Source organism: Emydura macquarii, unplaced genomic scaffold (assembly GCF_026122565.2).
Source record: "Emydura macquarii macquarii isolate MOO-44397 ecotype Brisbane River unplaced genomic scaffold, CSIRO-AGI_Emac_v2 contig_2205, whole genome shotgun sequence".
In the NCBI taxonomy this organism is placed as follows: Eukaryota; Metazoa; Chordata; order Testudines; family Chelidae; genus Emydura; species Emydura macquarii.
In genome coordinates this window covers 18,669,003-18,688,196 of record NW_027132342.1, presented here as the reverse complement: position 1 = coordinate 18,688,196, position 19,194 = coordinate 18,669,003, and the positions used below count along the sequence as shown (strand labels likewise).

Here is a 19,194-nt window from a genome sequence, read left to right as displayed (position 1 = left end):
AGTTATTTTGGGGAATTTTTATGGCCTATGTTATTCAGGAGGGCAGACTGGATGATCACTGGGGACCCTTCTGGTCTTGGCATCTAAGAGTCATCAGCAGGGTTAGAACCTTTAGATTTACCACAGTGACCTCTGCCACTTAAGCTAGTGGAGTAACTGATAGCAGAAGTAGGCTATCAGCCTCTTGGTGGACCAGAACTCCAGGGAGATGAGACACACAGTCAGTGGGTTTCACAGATATTTGCCGACAGCAGAGGAACACTGAAACTCAGGAATCCTAGGTTCCATTTCAGGCTCTGGAGGAGGGTATGATCTAGCAAGCACAGACTCTTCTGCCCATTTCCTTCAAGCTTAACCCCTTCTGCCCCTGGGCCCTCCAGCCAATCCCTGCCCCAGTCCTGTCTCTTTCCCACCCCTGGTTCCTCATCCCAGTCCCACTCTCCACACACCTCTCCAGTCCCAGTCTCCACTCCTAGAGCTTCTCATACCAATCTCCTTGCCCAGCCAGTACTAGTCTTTCCCTCCAGACTCCCTGCCTGAGTACCTCCAATTCCCAATCTCCCTCCACCCCTGCTCAACCAATCTCAGATCCACCCCTGTCCCTAGTCTCTTTGCCAAGGCAGCAGCAGTTCCTCCTCCAAGCTCATTTGATCTGTCTTGCCCCGACTTTTGCCTCCAGTCATCCCCATTCGTGTTCTTCATCCTCACCAGCCCCTAGCTCCAATCCCCCTCCCCAGGTTCCTAGTCTAATCACAGCATTATCCCCACTAGCTTCTTGTGCCAGTCTCTTTACCCAGCCAGTCCCAGTTCTCCCATTGCACTTCAGCTCCTTGTCAAATCTGTCTCCTTTCCTCCCCCACACCTATTTCCCCCCACCCCATTAATTCACAGTTCCATTCTACTTGCACAGTCAGTACCAGTCTCCCTCTATCCCAATTTCCACTCCCAGTTTCTTTCTCCCACCCCACCTCAGCCACCTGCAGTCCCAGTCTCCCTCCCACCAGACTCCTTGTCCCAATCTACTCTCCCTTCCCCACCCCAGGTCTGGCTCTTATCCCTCCTGTATTCAAATCAGTCAGCTGCTTCTGCCACACTGCATGGGCCCAGCAGGAGTGGGTCACTGAGAGCAGCACATGGGAGAGATGCTCTCTGCTTCAGTGCCTGGCTCCAGACTGGCCCATAGCATCAGGGAGCAGCAACTGCAGATAAAATACTGCTCAGTCCCAGGCTGGACCATGCTCAGTGCAGACAGAATCTTGGGGAATTTTGCTACAAATATTTAGCAAGTCTTGGTTGGACATGTACAAACGTCGAATTTTTCAAAGGCTTAAAAACTGGGCCAAACTGGAGTGGATTTCCTAGGAATGGCAAAGACACCGCCCTGTCACGAAGGCCACCTCAGAGCCAAATTTAAGTCGCCTCTACAAAGCATGGAGGAGCAAGAGCATCTCAAAGAAAAGTTTGACAGAAATTTTTAACATGGGCAAAACATCATTTTCCCCCTCACCTTGTTCTTGGAAACAACTGAACTGTTTTGGCTGAAATTTTCTCAAAACATTCAGCCTGAGGCAGATGCCCAGTGTGGAGAATTTCAGCCTAAATGGTTAAAGTTTGGCAAAATTATAAGCAACTGAAAACAGGATATTATAATGGGATGTGTCAAGCAACCATAATAATAGGTGGAGCCTACCAGCCCCACCTATAACAACTTTGAAACGGGCATATGAAAGGAAGAAATCCTACTGGCTGACTGAAGCCTCTGGAAAGTATCTGGTATGACCACATGGGGATTCTGGGAGGGAAAAGTTTAAAAACAGCGAGACTGCAATATAGAATATACTACCATGCCAAGTAATAGCTCTGGTCCATCTAGTACAATATCCTGCCATACCAGCTCAAACAAATAGTTCACCCAATCCATCATCCTTTCTCTTACCATACCAGCTTTGACCACTGGCCTATTTAGTTCAAGATCTTATCTCCAACAGTGGCTGATGCTTCAAAAGAAGACGGCCCCATAGCCAGAGGATGAGAAGGGAAAATTTCCCCACAACTGCCATCATTTTTCAGCTTATCTCCAGATACACTGCAGTTGATAACCCTTCTCTTGACATGTAATGTTTTATTAAATCTGTCTTTAGGAGGAGGAGTTACAATGGACGCCAGCAGTTTCACCAGGATGGGACCTAGGTCTCACTTTGCTCAGAGACTTATGAAATTATGGTTAGAAAATTCATCATCAGAATTTTGGGTGTGTGTGTGTGTGTGTGTGTGTGTGTGTGTGTGTGTGTGTGTGTGTGTGTGTGTGTGTGTGTGTGTGTGTGTGTGTGTGTGTGTGTGTGTGTGTGTGTGTGTGTGGATGTTGACAGAATATTAGGTTTTCACTAAACAGAACTTTTGTAAAATATCCTATTTCCACAGAAAATTCTAATTTTTTCCCATTGAAAATATGAACATTTGAAAACCAATATATTTTTGTTTTTCATACAAAAAATGAAATATTTTGATTCTGAAATGACTCATGGAAGTTGTGGTTTGGGTGCCTCATTCTCCTATATTCCTCTATAGGCTGTGCTTCCCAGCCAGACTTCATCTTTCATGATACACTGTGGTCCCGAGATCACCATGATGCACCACCTCCACTTACCATGGGGGGAGACTGTGGTGCATCATAGGAGATGTAGTCTGACCAGGAAACCTGGCGTACAGAGAATTAGGCCCCTGAACTACAGCTCCCATGAGGCACTACAGCAGCATTTCAGATTCAACATATTTCAGTTTTTGCTTGAAATATTTCAAATTCAAAATTTTCCATGGAACTCCCCACCCCACCTTCATTCCAGATCTAGATTAAAGGTATTTTCTCAACCACAGGGGAAAGAGGATAATTTACAGAGCAATGCTCACAAGACTGCATTATCATCTTGGGATATATGGAGGAACTGGCCCTTTATAGCTCAGAACTCCACAGAACATGAACTTCTTCCCCAGCACTTTGCCTGTATGAGTGCATTCTCAAGACCTGCAGCCCTTCCATTCCTCACATCTTCTGTCTGTATCTTGTGAGACCAGTGTTTTCTGCATTCCTCATCCCATGCTGGAGAGAGGAAGGAGTGGACAAGATCAGTACAACACCCCCCCCCCCCCACGCATGGCCATCCATCTGATTTCCCCACTTCTTGATGTTTTTTGCCTAGCTTTTGGGAATGGCTCCGGTAGGTGCTCACCATTGCAAAGTAGCAAGCAGCCTGGTTGACATGCAGCTTGCATAATAGCTCCACTGGGATGGTCACCTCATCTGAGGCTGCATAATCTGCCACATTCAGCCCTTCTACGTACTGCACCAATGCCAGCTTGAAGTCCTTTTCCCGGAACAGGTCATTCCCCTCTGCAAAAAGGTTCCGCACCAGCTTCTGCAAAAAGGCCTGGGGAGAAAGAGAATATAAACAGAGTGGAGTGGAGATTCATAGATTCCATGGCCAAACAGGTCACTGTGATCATCTACTCTGACCTCCTGTATAACATGTCCATAAATTATGAGGGGTTTCCCAACCTCCTATTCATCCTCATGTGTCCCCTCAAGTAAAGTCCTCCTGACGAGAAATTAATTCCCCATCCTAAAACTCCATCCCTGTCTCCTGGGTGGGGTTGGGGGCTAATTCAGCCAAATCTCCTTCCCTCCTAAGGCTAAGTGCCTTCATCCCAAATTCCCCATCTCATAGAGGTTAACTCCTCCCAGTATTCTTCCCATTAAAGACCTTCTACTGTAGACAAATGGCACTAGACCACCCTCCCACATAACTAGCTCCTCTTTGCTCTCAACCACAAGGAAACTAATTTATAACATCTGTGCAAGAGGGCAAGATGTGTTGACCAAAAGCCATCATTATGTGGTTTCAAATGCCTTCAAAAATTACCTCATAATCTTCTTGTCTTAGGGGTAATGTGGACCTGAGGAGAGAAAAGGAAGGTTTCATGAAACATGGGTGTGTACAAGCATCTGCAACTCTCTCAGCTAAACATGCAGTCTTTCTGGCTGTTATGGATCTCATTATGCATTTTACTCCACATTTACTATTGATTTATTTACGCATTTTATTCCACATTTACTATTGATTACTTGTATTGCTGTTGTGCCAACAGGTCCCAATTAGAAATCAGTGCCCCACCGAGCCAGGCACTGGACACACACAATAAAGGATGGTCACAGCCACAAAGAGCTTACAATCTGACTAATTTAAGAGACTGGTGGAATCCTGCATTTTCATGGTAATTCCCTGTGCAAACCAGCTGCTCTGGGAGTTGCATTCAGGCAACTAGGTTTCAATCTGTGATCAGAACAGATATTGTCATGATAAAATGTTTTTCATAAAACAAGATCAATTTTTAAGAAAATTTAGCACCAGTGAAAGATGTTGGATTGGCAGTGCCAGAACACAAAATTCCACTATTTAGCCTCAGAACAAGTAAGGCCCAGAGCACAGCAAGCTTCTTTCAAACTTTCCCCTGCCAAAAGGTTTAAAGCCTCCCCTGGAGGGAGCACTTCTCAGAAAAGAGAGGAGTTCAGGCTCCATAGGCCATCAAATCCTTGCCTCTTCTGCTGAAATCACCAACCAGGGGGCCAGTAGTGCTGGTGGCTATTATGGTGAGAACACATGTCCCACAACAGGAATGAGACCATGCCATTTCGTAAGACCACCAAAGAACAGTCTGATAGTAATGACTTTTGGTCACTTTCAAGATGGGGCCAGACTAGAACAAGTGATCCAGAGGTGAAAGACTCCATATCCCAAACCCAATCCCTTAGGTTGTCCAGTCACCTTCAATAAAATGTCTTTTGTGTAACCACCACAAGACACACCATTTTCCCTCCCCTTGATTAATGCACCAAAGCCCAGATCCACAAAGTGTTTCTTTCCTTCAGGGAAGAGAATGCCAAGCCCCCAAGAAAGCCCTTTATTTTTCCATAACTTTCTAGACCCTGCCCACCCTTGGAACACTACATCACAAACATCTCATTGGCCAGATACTTCGGATTCTCTTCTAGATCTCATCAGCATTGCTTCTTAAAAATCACCTAGAAGAATTTTCATGGACTTCATAAGTAAAGTGGGGGGGGGAGGAGAGAAAGGAGGGGGGATCATCAGGCCGCTAAAATTTGAAAGACCTCCTCCACAGAGACCCCTCAAACCAAGCCACTAAATGAAACCAATACTGCTCCAATGTGCAGGACATGCTATACATGAATACTACTTCTCATTTCTACAGTACTTTCCACATGAGGATCTCAATGCACTTTAGAAATATGAACAAATTAAGCCTCACTACTTCCCCTGTGAAGTAGGTAAGTATTATTAGTCCCACATACTCAGTCTTGGACTTATGCCAAAATAGCACTGTGAGGCCAAGGAACGAGCAATGGTTTTAAAGTCCTATATCTCACAAATTGATCCATCAGAGGTACAAATACATGTTATATGCTATTGGAGAACAAGCCTTCTCAGCTTTCTATTAACCTACTACGTTCTGCTGTAGCCATTCTAGGTCACAAAACTGGTCTTTTTAAAAAAATCACAATTCTCATTACCACCTTGCTTCTGTCACACACACACTGGATTTCTGACCTGAGTTTACAGCATTTGCTAACTCAATTGTTGGAGAAAGAAAACAAAGCTGTATTCCATGTGAAAGCAGCTTAGACGCCTAGCTTCCAAACTCTATACAAACACTCATAACAACTTTAGCAGTCCACACTTTCACAGAAGGATGGTCTGGAAATTAAATTACAGGACTGGCAGTTAGAGGACCTGGGTTCTGTTTGGCAGTTACTTCACCTCTTGTGCCTTGGTTTCCCCCTCTCTCAAATGGAGATAATTCTACTTACCTACCTCACAGAGGTAGTGAAAGGCTTAAATTATCAATGCTTGTCCAGTACTTTGAAATCTTCAGATGGAAGGCACTGAAGAAGTGTCGACTTTTACTGTTATTATTACTACTACACTGGCTATTAAGATCTCATTGGAATGAAGTAGTGGGCAAAAACAAGAAGGCAATTGGAATGATGTGATTTTAAGTTTGGATCTTGCAGGGCTAGCAACTCTTGGAAGGATCAGAACAAATGTTCTCAAGTCCTTTCCAAGCATCAGCCCTGGACCAGTGAATAGAATGACAAGAAATGTCAATCCTTGCAACCAATGGTATAAGTAGAAATAACTATCTTCAAAGTCAAAAGAAAATAGCAGTGAACCCACTCACTTACTGAATGAATTGAAGTCCCTTCTCAATTTCCTCTTTCCTTTTCTGCCTCTCCATTATAGCCTCTGCAGAGAGAAAAATACAAAGCCAGTTATTACAGATCTTACTATCGAAGTAGCAGTGAAGTATTTATTTTAGTGAATATAGCACTAGCAAAATGTTCCAGATTGACTGCCCTAGACACCAAAATATTTTATTTACCAACAGCAGTGCGAACCCGCTACCTGTGCATCGTCCCCTTCCAACATGCCACAATGCTGATTTTAGGGGACTACCCAATGGGATAAAGAGGAATTCATTTGTGCTGGCCCATTCAGCCCAAGCTCTCTGCTTAGATTGCCAACAACAATAGCATGCCATCTGTGTATGCAATGCATGCACTGCATGCTCTATGACCAGCTGTACCTGTGAGATGATTCCGTCCAGTGTCCAAACACACAGGGAGGATGCCATTCCGAACAACAAAATGCCATCCTCTGCACAGCATGACCACAGCATGCGAGGTCATGCCACAGCAAGGATGCAATTTTGCATGCAAGTGTAGAAATGCATGCCTGACAAATGTCACAGTATGCCAGTGGCCAGCAAGAAAGCCAATTGTGGTACGGTGTGTTGGCCACTGGTGTTTATCAGTGTAGGCTGTGTGCGTGTGTCCCTGTGCAGATGCTGTCCCAGCTCTGATTAGGAATCCGAGATGGCTCTCATGATCGAATGAATCGACATGACCACAGATTAGCTGAGCAAAGAAGGCACCCAGGCCAAGTTTATTGCGTGCGGCACAAAGAGAAGTGACCTACAGAGTATCTCTGGGTCAGTTTCTTATAGGCGGCGTTACAATGGCCACGGACCAACGGCGGGACTTTCCGTTATCCCCTAGACTGGACTATGCTGTTCCCTCTGACACCCTCTTTTATATATTGTTACATATAATTTAGTTCTGCCCCCTTTAACATAGGTAGTTGCCACCCTCTTGACGTAGTCTAATACCACCTTTTTCCATTAATTGGCTGATTTGGGCAAAACAACTCCATTTATCACCTTTTAGTCATTTCTATTCATCAAAGTGTCATTTTAGGGAGTTAGTTCTGTTTGGTATCTTGGTGCCTCCTGCACCTGCTACATAATTTGCATTTTAGTAATATTTTGGCAATGTATATGCTTGCGATATCAGCACTTTCCTGTGCCAGTTTCAGTTAACTTGTTTTTTTCCCCTTATACTCCTGTTCACTCGGCTTTTTCCACTTAGGCTTTAGCCTGTTTTACAGGCCTTATGACTACATCACTTAGGTCTTATACTTACTACACCAATTAGTGACAATTGTGATGGTAGTTGTTCACTAGAAAATTAACTGAGACCTTTCCCCCCACTAACTGATTTAATGTAGGCTACCAAGCAGCCATCAGATGGTAAGTAACTTTGATCACTACTTACCTGGGTGAGATTTGAACCTGGTGTAAGATATGAGGGTCTGATACCATGGGGATATAGGTAAATTGTCTACAAGTCTTTGAGAGATGTAAGCACCACGGAAGGTGAGGAATTAATTAGTGTGATACAAGTAAGATTACTGGGATGAAACTGGGCAAAGATAATTTCAAGCTGACTATCAGAAAATATTTTCTAACAGAGAGACCTGTTAGACTATGGAATATTCTCCTAAGGAAAGTGGTGAAAGCCCCATCACTTAATATGGAATGGGCAGAAGCTATTGTAGAGAACAATCCTGCATTGGCCAGGGATGGAAAAAGATCAGGTAGGTCATCCATACTGCTTCACCTCTATTTTCCATGACTCTATGACTGCAAACAAGTTAACCTTACAAAGGGGCCAATTTTCCCCCCACCTTAGATTTGTGGAGAGTGAGATCTAGAAGGCACTGTTCTCAACTGAAATGGATTAGATTCAAACAGTTACATTTGTGTTGTTCATCTGCTGCAGCTTTGGTGCAAAACCGGGAATAGCCCATTGTCCACACCTGCACTGCTATCTTAGCAAGAGCACAGGAATAGCAGCAAGAGATGGCAAGCTCCCTGGAATTCTGAGACCACATTCTGTGGCAGGAGAAACCTGTTGAAACCAACAGATCCACAGTGACATAGAGAAGCCATGTTCATGAAAGATGTTTAACCTGGGGGTGGGGCAGATAAACAGAATGAGAGCAGAAACAGGGAAGTAAGGTGGAATTCAAGCCACTATATTCTTCATGGCATTATTTATGCTCCCAGGCTAAGATTGCCACTAAAAAAGTTGTGGAAAAAAATCAATCACCCTCCGACTCCACATCAAAACATCCAAGAGATATGGCCTAGTTCTTATTTACATAATTTCCACCCATTTAAAAAGTGTTCTTTATATTAAAGCCAGAACAGGTTAAAGCCCTTGATGTCTAGGCAGGAAATGGCAGCAGAATCCAAACATTATCATTTATTGTAGCCCCCTCACCATGCTCTGCATTGTACAAAATTTAGAGAAAGTCACGGCCCCTACTCCAAGGAGCTTTTCCATGTAAAACCAGATAGACACTAGCGCTCAGATACACAACACACCAGAGATCAGAGGGTAAAGTGGGGCAGATAATTTAAATCTCTTTGGATTCTCTTTAATAGGGTCTGTGGAAGAAGGACAGCTTTATAAGGGATCTGGATGAGGAGAGAGAATAGGCCTGATGCAAATGAGAAGTCTTTTCCAGGGGAAAGTGGAAGAAGGTATGAAAGTTAGAGTTGGAGATGGCTACAAAGGGAGCAGTGAAACAGGAGGTTTGGGCAGAATAAAAGGAGCCAGAGGGAGAGTAGGAAGAAATGCAGGCAGGTGCAGAGCTGGACAACAACCCTGAATATGAGGTTGGGAAGCCTTTACCTTCCTCAGGTGATGGGAAGCCACAGGACGCATTCAAAGGGTGGCATGGCCTGAGCAACAGGTGGAAAAGACTATTTTAGCAGCGGCATTTTGGATGGAATGGAGGAAAAAACCAAGGATGGCAGAGAGGAGGATGCTGCAATAAATGAGGCAAGAGATTACCAATGTACAGACAAGTGCTTTTAGCAGAAGGGATGGAGGAGAATGGACTGATATCAGAAATGCTGTAATAGAAGAACCAGTAGGATATATCAACAACCTGGATGTAGGGCAAGAGAGAGAGGGGAGATAAATGTAAATGAAATTGTGAGGCTGAGACTGCAATGATCAATAGTGATAGAGAATGGAAGGCTTGGAGTGGGGAGGATATGGACTTGAGTTGTGACCAAAGAGTTTGATTTGATGTTAGGACATCTAGGATGAAATACTGGAGAGGCAGTCAGAGGTGAGACAGAACAAAGGTGGGGGAAAGGTAGATTTAGGAATGGTCAGCATAGAGATGGTAGTTGAAGCAATGAGAAAGAATAAGGTCAGTCACCCAAGGATGAAGTAAAGAAGGACCTAAGGACAGAACCTTCAGGGACATGACAAAAAGAGGGAGGGTAGGTGGAGAAGCCACCACCAAAGACACTGAAGTAGCAATGAGAGAGGCTGGAAAGGCAAGAGAACACAGAATCAAAAAATCCAAAGAGGACAGAATGTAGATGAAGAGAGAGTTACTGGCCATATCAGATAAAAGAGAGGATATGAAAATAAAGCAGGGGTCCATAGACTTGGGTAGAAGGAGGTCACCGGGGCCATGGTGAGAGCAATCAAACATTGGCAGGTCATTGCAAAACTAGTGGCAACAAGTCAAAAACAAATCTTTACCCTTAGTTATTACTGACCAGAGGCCTGGTTGGAGCCACTGACTTTGTGGGGAAAAGTTTCCATAACTCTTCTCTGATCCCCCAGACTCATCCAGCTCCCCTTATACCCTGGAGCTCATTTCAGATTTCTCCCCCTTTTCACCAATCCTGCTTCCCCCACTGGTCTAACCAGCCCCCTATGCTCTTGCCATACCCCACCATGCCTTCCCTCCAGAGCTCCCCACTTCGATGACTCACCCACCTAATATACCCGTGTGACCCTTGTAGCTGACCATTGATCCTTACTGCATCACCCCACATAAAAGGCCACTATCTCCTGCTGAACCCTGCATACTGTTTACACTCCTCTGCATCACCCTCTGTGCCTGAGAGCTCCTCTTGCTTCTCTGCACCCCAGGCATAGCCAGCCCTTTCATTGGCCCTTCTGTGCTCCTCATGCCTAATTACACCCCTCCTGCCCTGCATGGCTAACCAACCTCCTCCACCGCTAACTCTGACCACTTTCCTTTGCCGTTAAGCCCACCCACTCCTTTTCATCATCCTCCACCTCTGCTTTATATAACCCCGCATTCAAGACCAGTCCATGTTCCACTATCCTGCAATCCTACCCACTCCTTTGTATATCTCAGACATGCCATCTTCCTCTACTGAATGAGGATCCCCATCACCTTCCACTGTGCTGTGCCCCACAAGGCAGACTACTCTCCTATTCTCTCTCCACAATTGTTGTGACCTGCCTGCCTGACCACTCCCCTCCTCTCTTTATCCCCTATTCCACATTTGACTACTCCCCCATCCCTCTCTGCCAAACCCCACTCTGCAAATCTGACCACTTCCCCATCTCTGTCATTATTTATCTTGTGAGCCTGACAACTCCGCAGTCCTCCTCTCCCATGTCCCATCCTATACCTCATAAACTTCAAACCTGCTAATGTGGAACTCCAGCAATCCAAATGTGTGGAGCACTTGGATTTTGTGGCATGTCATACCATAAGTGACAGATAACTGTTTTTAATTATAAAACCTGTTTTAAAGATTGTGTTCTCACCATCTTAAATTAAATAAGCTAATTTTTTTAAAAGAAAAATTGAAAACACATGCAACAATACAATATCCACCCCCAATAAGTCATCAGCAAGGTTTGAACCCTAGGCCTTCACATGGCTTGCACAGAGCTCTACCACTTGAGTCAGAGGTTAACTATCACCATCTGTATGGACTAACCACTAGAGGGGATTTTACATATATTTTGCCAAAGGGTTACAAACTATTATATTTACCTGACTTCTGGCTCTGGGAGGCAATTGTGGTCTTGTGGTTAGACAGGACAACCAAAGCACATAGATTTTGGCCCATTCAGTCTGAAAGGCAGTATTGCTCAGTGAAAAAGACTTCAGTCTGCCATATTAGAGACCTTGTTTTTATTCCCAACTCTGTCTGTGCAAAGTTTCTGTTAATTTATTTGAAAAATGGGGATTGAGAAGGCTAATACTTGAGTGTATTCCAGGGTTTGGTTACAATGCTTTGCTCACTAATATGGGATATAAATGTATTGAAATATAAATGGTAGTCAATAGAGGTGAGACCAGAACTCATGGGCTTCTCACTCCAAGCTTTCAGTAGGCACAAGGTATTTAGATAAGGAGTCACTAATCTGCAGAACTGTACCTGATTCGGTGCAGCAAAACAGATATCCTACTTCAATTCAAATGCAGAACATTTTGCATAATCCAGTACACCTAAGAGCTCTGACCTGCCCTGCACATTTGATCATCCTCCACTTCATGTGCTTGAATTCTTCCCCATTCCCCCTCCACAACAGCCCATGCTTGATAACTCCCCACATCCACCCTGTAAACCTAACCACCTGATCCCATGCCCCACTCTCCATGTCTGACTAACTCCCATCCCTTCTAACACGCCCCATCCTATATGCCTGGCCACCCTCTCACCCTACCACCCCTCCAACCCCCTTCCCTCCCTCACACCATGCCCACTAGAAATGCCACAAACTACTGAGGTCATCAGTAGCATCCAGCAAAATAGCATCATTGTTACAACCTCTTTGAAATAAATATGGGGTACTTATATGGCCACTCCTGGCCGCAGAATACCTGAGCATCCTCCCGCCCGTATTTAAAAGCACAAACAATGATACCATTTAGACACACTACTGGACAGCCAGTGCTCAAAGCCTTGGGGATCCCCATGGCCCAGGCCACCCCATTGCCCACACCCTCATGCTCAGGCCTTGCCACACGTTATAGCAGGTTCCCATCTGCTCTGGGCTGCCTGCGTTTCTCCCAGTCGGTGGGTCTGTGCATCTCTTGAGTGGGTGGCATTTCAATGCAACTGGCACCCAAAAGGGCAGAGTTTTTTTTCCCCAGACACGTCTTTGTATTCCAGGCTCTCCGGCCCTTCTCCCCGCGCCTCAGGGCGGTGTCGCTCTCCTGCCTCACTGAGGGCCCTAGCAGCAAAATATCCTGATTTGATCTCCCAGGAACGAAGTCATCTCCTCCTCCACCCGCATCTCGGGCTCCCTCCCCTCCCCCACCAGCCACAGGCCTCCGATCCCCGAGCTCGCTTGGCGGAAGCAGCGGGCGGCAGAAGCATCTCGGGCGGGAACATGCGATAAGGCAGCGCCGCCTTCCTTTGGCAGCTACAAACGTCTCCCGCCTAGTCTTCTGGATGTTGATCACCCCAAAGTCAGCTCTCTCTATAGCGGGGAGGTTTCTCTCACTGCAAATATTAATTACCAAGCCCCCTCCCTAAAAAATAACACCCTGAAAAATTCTACAAAAATCACATATTTCCAAGTTTTGGGAGACTACTTTAAAAAAAAACAAAAAAAGCTTAAAAATCTTCACCCAGAAATCACAAAAAGAATCAAAACAATCTTTCTTATTTGATGAACTTTCCAACCCTCTGAGGAATGTACATCTGAAAAGCTATTTAACAAGGATTTATTTGCTGTTTCATGGGGTTTATACCCACAAAAGGGAAAAATGCAGGCAAAACACACAGCAGGATAGAGCTTTGAAATCTTAAAACCACACAGACATGAAAACAATTAATGCCCAGTGTTCACATTAACCCTAGGGGCTTTTTTAGCTTGCTAGTAACTTTTAAATTCCTATTTCATTTTTTCAAGGGATAGGATTAGGATTTTTCACAATTATTTCAAGCAAGCCCCAAATTTTTGGTGGGAGATGGCCTCGAAAACAAATCATTTTCTCTACTTGTTTTTTGCTACTGCAAAACATTTCCTCTATTCAGCTACTATTAGAAAAGGGGGCTTTTGCTAGTGTAAACAATATTTAGCTTTTCTTCCTGTTTCTCAGACCTGTCCCTTTTATATCTAGACTTAGTAGGAAAAAATCCAAAAAAATAATAAAGGACTCACCTCTGTTTGGGTTTTCCCCCACTCACACTATGTATAACTTTCCTTGATAAATGATATTATATTACTAGAGATATTATTAGAATATTATTACTATTAGTAATAATAATAGTAAATGCTATTTAATTACAGAGGGAAGCATTCTGCTTCCGGATCTGCTGCCCCTGCAGCTCCCTCCATGTGCCTCCTGGTCTCTTTACTTTCATTTCCAGGTCTCTGTCTCCTCTCCCTCATACACCAGCAGCTTCCCTGAGCTTCCTCTAGGTCCTAGAGGCAACCGGTTCCTCCGAAATAGATTCTACTCTCATGTCGTTGAAAATCGGTTATTTTATTACCAAAATAATTGTCTTGCTGCCAAATTGTCACAGTGTTTGTTATGGCTGATATTATTTTGATCAATGATTTCAGTAGTTTTTACTGATCTCTTTAGTAAATACATGTATAACAACAGGCCTGGAACCTGCACTACACACTTGAGTAACTTCATGCAAATAAGGTGTCACATTGAATTAATCAGTGGGACTATGCCACCTAAAAGGACCATCATCATCTATCAATGTGCATTGGAACTCTCACATGCATGAAGTTAAGATACTGCAGGTGCATAAATGGTTTTCAGGACTGGAGGCATGGAAATTAGAGATGACAATTACCTAGTCCATCCCACACTGCTGTGGGATTGTTCTTTACACTACACTCTTAAACTCTTTATTTTAGTACAAAAGACACAAGCAACATATCCAATTTCAGTTATTTTCAAACTTCCAGCTGGCTTCTGGCAGGGAGTGATTGTCTGTTGCTAGAAATATCAGCTGTGAAATAATTTTTGCTGCTTTTTCAAATCCACACATATTTCCAGTTTAGGCCCTGTTCTCACATAAATCTCCATGCAGGCTGAACCTTGCATCCACGATGACCATCACTTTTTTCAGTGGGACTCCATTTGGATCCAGTTCCAGGATGGGGGCTTAATCTAACATCACTGAGTTTTCCCCCCTCAATGATATTGTTTAGCGGCAGTTGATTCTTTTCTGACCAATTCAGAAAAGACAAGATATAACAGAAGGATGAGAGAACAAGAGGGACAGGGTGGGAGTTAAGGAGGCAGGGTGACAACACTAATAGGCTGTGCACAGTTCTTAGCCAGTCAGGAGTAGTAATCCCAACTCATCACCTGCTTCTCGGGAGACTGATGTTGAATCTAAGACAGTGGCCACAACCTTCCATCTGAACAATTGCCTGGCTAATCAATCCCTTACAGTCTGTGTTGTGGACGGTCCACTCATTTTCCAGCCAGTTTTCACTTATTTAGGAGGCAAACTGGACCACGTTCTCTAATACCTTTTCTACCTAGAACACAATGATCTACACTGTCTTGACCCAGAAGCTAGCAGGAACTCCTGGGGAGCAGAAGCAAATATTTTATGAACCTCAGTCTTGGTGCTGGTATTTGCTCCAGCGGAATATTGTGCAGCAGTTTGGGGCAGAAGTCAGCATACATATCTTGTTGATTCGGAGCTGAACACAGCCACCTATAGCATTAGTGGTTGCCTTAGCCACACATTCATATCTAATTTATATGTTGGCTAATATAGCTCCCCCAAAACTTTGACAAGATGCCATCGCCCTTAAAATTGCACAGAGGGCTATGGATGAAAACAACCTACTGCATGCAAGGCTGAAAATTGTTTTAATAGGTGCAAATAAGCAACAAATACTTCCTACTCTGCCCACCTCCAGAAGAAAACACCCACACCTGCAGTTCCTGCTGACTTGCCACAACTGATTTTGCAACATCCTTTTGCAGCAGCCATCCATGCACTCATGTCCGGTGCTGCCAACCAGTGCCAATCTCAGATGAACAGCAGCATATCAAGGCCAACAGCTGTGTCCTCACAGAGTGGCAGCAGCTCTGGGTTAGGCATGCTGATGAATTTCGGAAGCCCCAATTTACATTCACCTGTTTGCAACCTGGGGTGCAAATCTTGGACTAGGCGTAACGGACTGCTGGCTGGAACAGCCAGAGAGGCTGCCACAATACAGAAATTTGACTTAGTCCAATCTTCACAGTGTGACTGTGGGGCAGCGATGCATGTGGTAAAGGAATGCATAATTAGAAGATTGGTGGGTGGACTGCAAAACCTTGCTACCCTTGATGATGTAGCAGTAAGATGGCTAAACAAACTAGATATCGACTTGTGAAGCATATGAAAGAAAAGGAATACCTGTCTAATCATTAATCTAGTTTAGTCTCATCCTCCAGCTGCCCATTCACTAAATTTTTCATACAAGAATGTTCAGTTTCAAGATGGAAATACCCCAGGGCAATCTATATGAGTCCTGATTTGCTCCCCATAACAACCCTGGCCTGTAACAGCAAGGTATGTCCAGCAGGGACACGTCCTAATGTGTTCTGCTCCATCTTAATCAAATCATGTCTTTCCCCATCGGTTAACAACAAGATTCTACCACCAGCAGCCAGTTGGGAAGGCTATTCAGGCTTTATCTATACACAGAAAAGTTGTACTGCTTTATCTATAACAGTACAGTTAAAGTGGTACAGCCCCCTACCCCCACCCCTAGTGTAGACACAGTTATATTGGTAAGAAGGTGCCTTAAACTGGTATAGCTATTCCTATAGGGAGGGGGAATAAGCTATACCAGCATAAGGCACCTTTATATCGATATACTTTGTCCACCAAGGGCTTAGCCAATATTCAGGGCCTTGCCAGATTGTTTCTATTAAGAGGAGAAATTGTTGCTGAAGTCAGGTATTTCTTTGATGCAATCTTGTTTATTTACAAACAATATTCACAAAATCTTGTTTCCCTCAACACAGTAAGATCAAAAAACAAGAGGCAGTTTCCTTGCTCGTACTTTCTAAGTCTCCTTTTCCAACCAGCATTCTGTCTCTCTCTCCTGGCTTCCTCTTTGGGCCTCACTACTAATACTTCTCTTGCTATATGATCCTGACTTTCTGGCTGCTTTATGATTCTCATTCAAATGACTAAAATCCAGTCAATGACCCCTTGGGACAATCTGCAGACAATCCCAGAATTGTGAGTTCTTCTTCGAGTGATTGCACATGTCCATTCCACTGTAGGTGTGTGCATACTTCATGCACAGTTGTTATAGATTTTTCCCTCAGCAGTACCTGTTGGGGCAGCATGAGTGCCCTGGGGTACCTCATGCCACTGCATGAGGTATAAAGGGCTGTGCTGCCCCAGACCCCCTAAATTCCTTGTTTTGTTGGAGCTCCAATCTTTGGATCTGCAAGTCTTCCTTCTTTAAGTGCATATAGTACTTGTAGAGTTACTTTTTAATCTAGCATTGTGTGTTTGTACTTATTTAGATATAAGAATACATTTAGAATAATATCTTCTAAAGTGGAGTTATCAGTTAGCAACTGGTACCAGACTAATGCGTTCTTTTCCTGGCTTCCAGGCCTGTCGCTCATGAAACAAGTCTATGTCAGTGAGCAACCAACACCTCAGCTGCCTTAAGTGTCTGGGAGAAGCACATGAGAATGACAGATGTCACGTTTATAGAGGGTTCAAACCCTGATTGAAAAAGGATAGGGCTGGCAGACTCAATCATCTGCTCATGGTGTCTGTACTTTGCCTGCCATAGGAACCTGCTCGGAACAGGTACTAAGCATGTCCAAATCATCTAGGAGTGCTTCCCCCATTCTGACTGAGTCCAGAGGCAAATCCTCATCACGGCTACCTAAAATAAGACAACATAAGTCTCAGTAAAGACTCAGTACTGGGGGCTTTGAAGTCTCTAATATGGCAGACTCAAGTCTACAGTGAAGACACCAAGCGGAGGCAAGGACTTGGAGGTGCACCCAAAGTCGATGGCACCCCCAGACACAGTCCGTAAGCCAGAAGGGACTGCTAACTTGGGAGCCCAGGAAGTGTCCACGGAGACCAATCCCTGAAGGACCAGTGCACCTTTTGATACTACAGACTCAAGAGCCCTTTCTGGTGCTGTCTACACCTGAAGCTTTTGAGGCAGCTGGAGAGTTGCTTAATCTGTCAGTGCCAGCTTTCCCTGCTGTTCAGAAATCTGGCCTGGTACTGGGACTGGAAGTGCATGTCTCCACGGTCCCAGTTCCAGCCCCAGAGCACCATTTGGTACCGATGGCTTCTACATTTGCGGCTCCTCTCCCTAGGGTTCCATCTAGAGGGAAGCCAGTGATGATCTCGCTGGAACCACCATCTCCAAACTCAGAGCCAGTCTCCCCAGTACCAACGGGGTCAGCTCCACTTCAATCTGAGGAAGCAGACTCCTCATCAGACTCCATGGTCGGATCATAAGTGTCTTGACCCAAGCATGCCCAGCAGCCCCAGTGGGGTGCCTACCCATTGTGGTACTGGCCACAGCCTCAGCACTCTAAGGACTAAACCCTGCTCATAGTTGGATCCCCCTCCATATCAATGGCCCTTTTGGACCCTTTTGGGCTTCTCTTCACATTCTAGAGCCTCTCCACTCCCTTTCTGCCCTTCTACATTGGCTAGGTGCTAGGAGCATCTGCAGCAATGTCACCGTCTTCTCTCCCCCAGTCTGGGACTAGAACCATGGAGGGGGAACTGCATGCCGAGGACTCTCCTGTGACCTCCTCATCAACCTGTCACCTCTTCTTCTTCATTGCCTGATGAGGCAGTAGTGACTGAGTCTACTTCTCCCCCTCCTGCTCACTTTATTTTAATAGCCCTGACATAGCACTGGCAACACTGGATTTTGACTCTACTAGTTCTATAAGTCAGACTTCCACTGTCACTCCTGAGAGATGTGGATGTGACCTCCCAGGACAATTGCCTCCTTCATCTCAACCTTCAGGCCCTCCACCTGACAGCATGGATGATTCATAGCTGACAACCTCAGAATGAATTTGCTCTAAGAGGGTGCAGAAAGTTCTGCTAAATTGTAGGAAGCCTTCAACTACATCTATTTACCTTGCTAGATGGAAGAGGTTCTCTGTTTGGGCCGTACAAAGGTGTGGTCCCCCAGCTCGAGTTCTGATCTGCCATATCTTGGACTGTCTTTAAACAACAAGGGTTAGCTCTTCATCCCAACAAAGTCCATTTGGCAGCTATCTCAGCTTTCCACCCTCCCATGGATAACAAATTAGTTTTTTTCAAACTCTATATCCATCAGATTTCTAAAGAGTTTGCCAAGATTATATCCACAGGTTTACAGCCCAGTTCCACAGTGAAATTTAAATTTATTTTTAACAAAGTTGATGTGTCCCCCTTCTGAGCTGCTAGCGACTTATTCTCTGTTACATCTGTCTATGAAGGTGATTTTCTTGGTTACCATAACCTCAGTTAGGACAGTAGAAGAGCTGTGAGCTTTAGTTTTAGAGCCTCCCTATACAATTTTCTTTAGGGACAAGGTTTTTCTTCAATATCACCCAAAATTCCTGTCTAAAGTAGTTTACAATTTTCACTTTAATCAAGTAATTTATTTACCAACTTTCTTTCCAAAGCCTCATTTGAGTAAAGGGAAAGAAAAATTTCATACTCTAGATGTTAGAAGAGCTTTGGCTTTTTACCTGGATCAGACTAGGCCTTTCAGGTCTTCAGCTCTGCTCTTCGTTGCAGTTTCAGACAGAGTAAAGGGCCACCCAATATTCACTCAGAGGCCACAGTTAATGGAAAGGTAGGTAACTTTTTTTTACTGTCTTATCCCTCTCAGCCTCAGCAAATGGAGTTTTGCTACAGCTAAGTTGTGTGTCAACGTCCTGACACCCTAGCTTGCCTGCCTTCCCAGCAAACTCTGCCAGTCTAACCTTTGCCTAGCAGATAAAA

The 19,194-nt window shown here is 44.5% G+C and overlaps 1 protein-coding gene across 4 annotated transcripts in view; it reads right to left on the bottom strand.

The window, feature by feature from the left end:
• ZC3H7B (zinc finger CCCH-type containing 7B) overlaps nucleotides 1-13,556 on the bottom strand; it is a 56,034-nt gene extending 42,478 nt beyond the window's left edge. For all 4 annotated transcript variants that reach the window (XM_067559570.1, XM_067559572.1, XM_067559571.1 and 1 more), the window contains exons 1-4: nucleotides 13,385-13,556; nucleotides 6,260-6,320; nucleotides 3,918-3,951; nucleotides 3,228-3,425 (exon numbers count right to left, since the gene is read on the bottom strand). In XM_067559570.1, the coding sequence (XP_067415671.1) occupies nucleotides 3,228-3,425; nucleotides 3,918-3,951; nucleotides 6,260-6,312 (285 nt within the window). In that variant the 5' untranslated portion in view covers nucleotides 6,313-6,320; nucleotides 13,385-13,556. The remainder of the gene's footprint in view (nucleotides 1-3,227; nucleotides 3,426-3,917; nucleotides 3,952-6,259; nucleotides 6,321-13,384) is intronic.
• Between the last annotated feature and the right edge of the window lie 5,638 nt (nucleotides 13,557-19,194).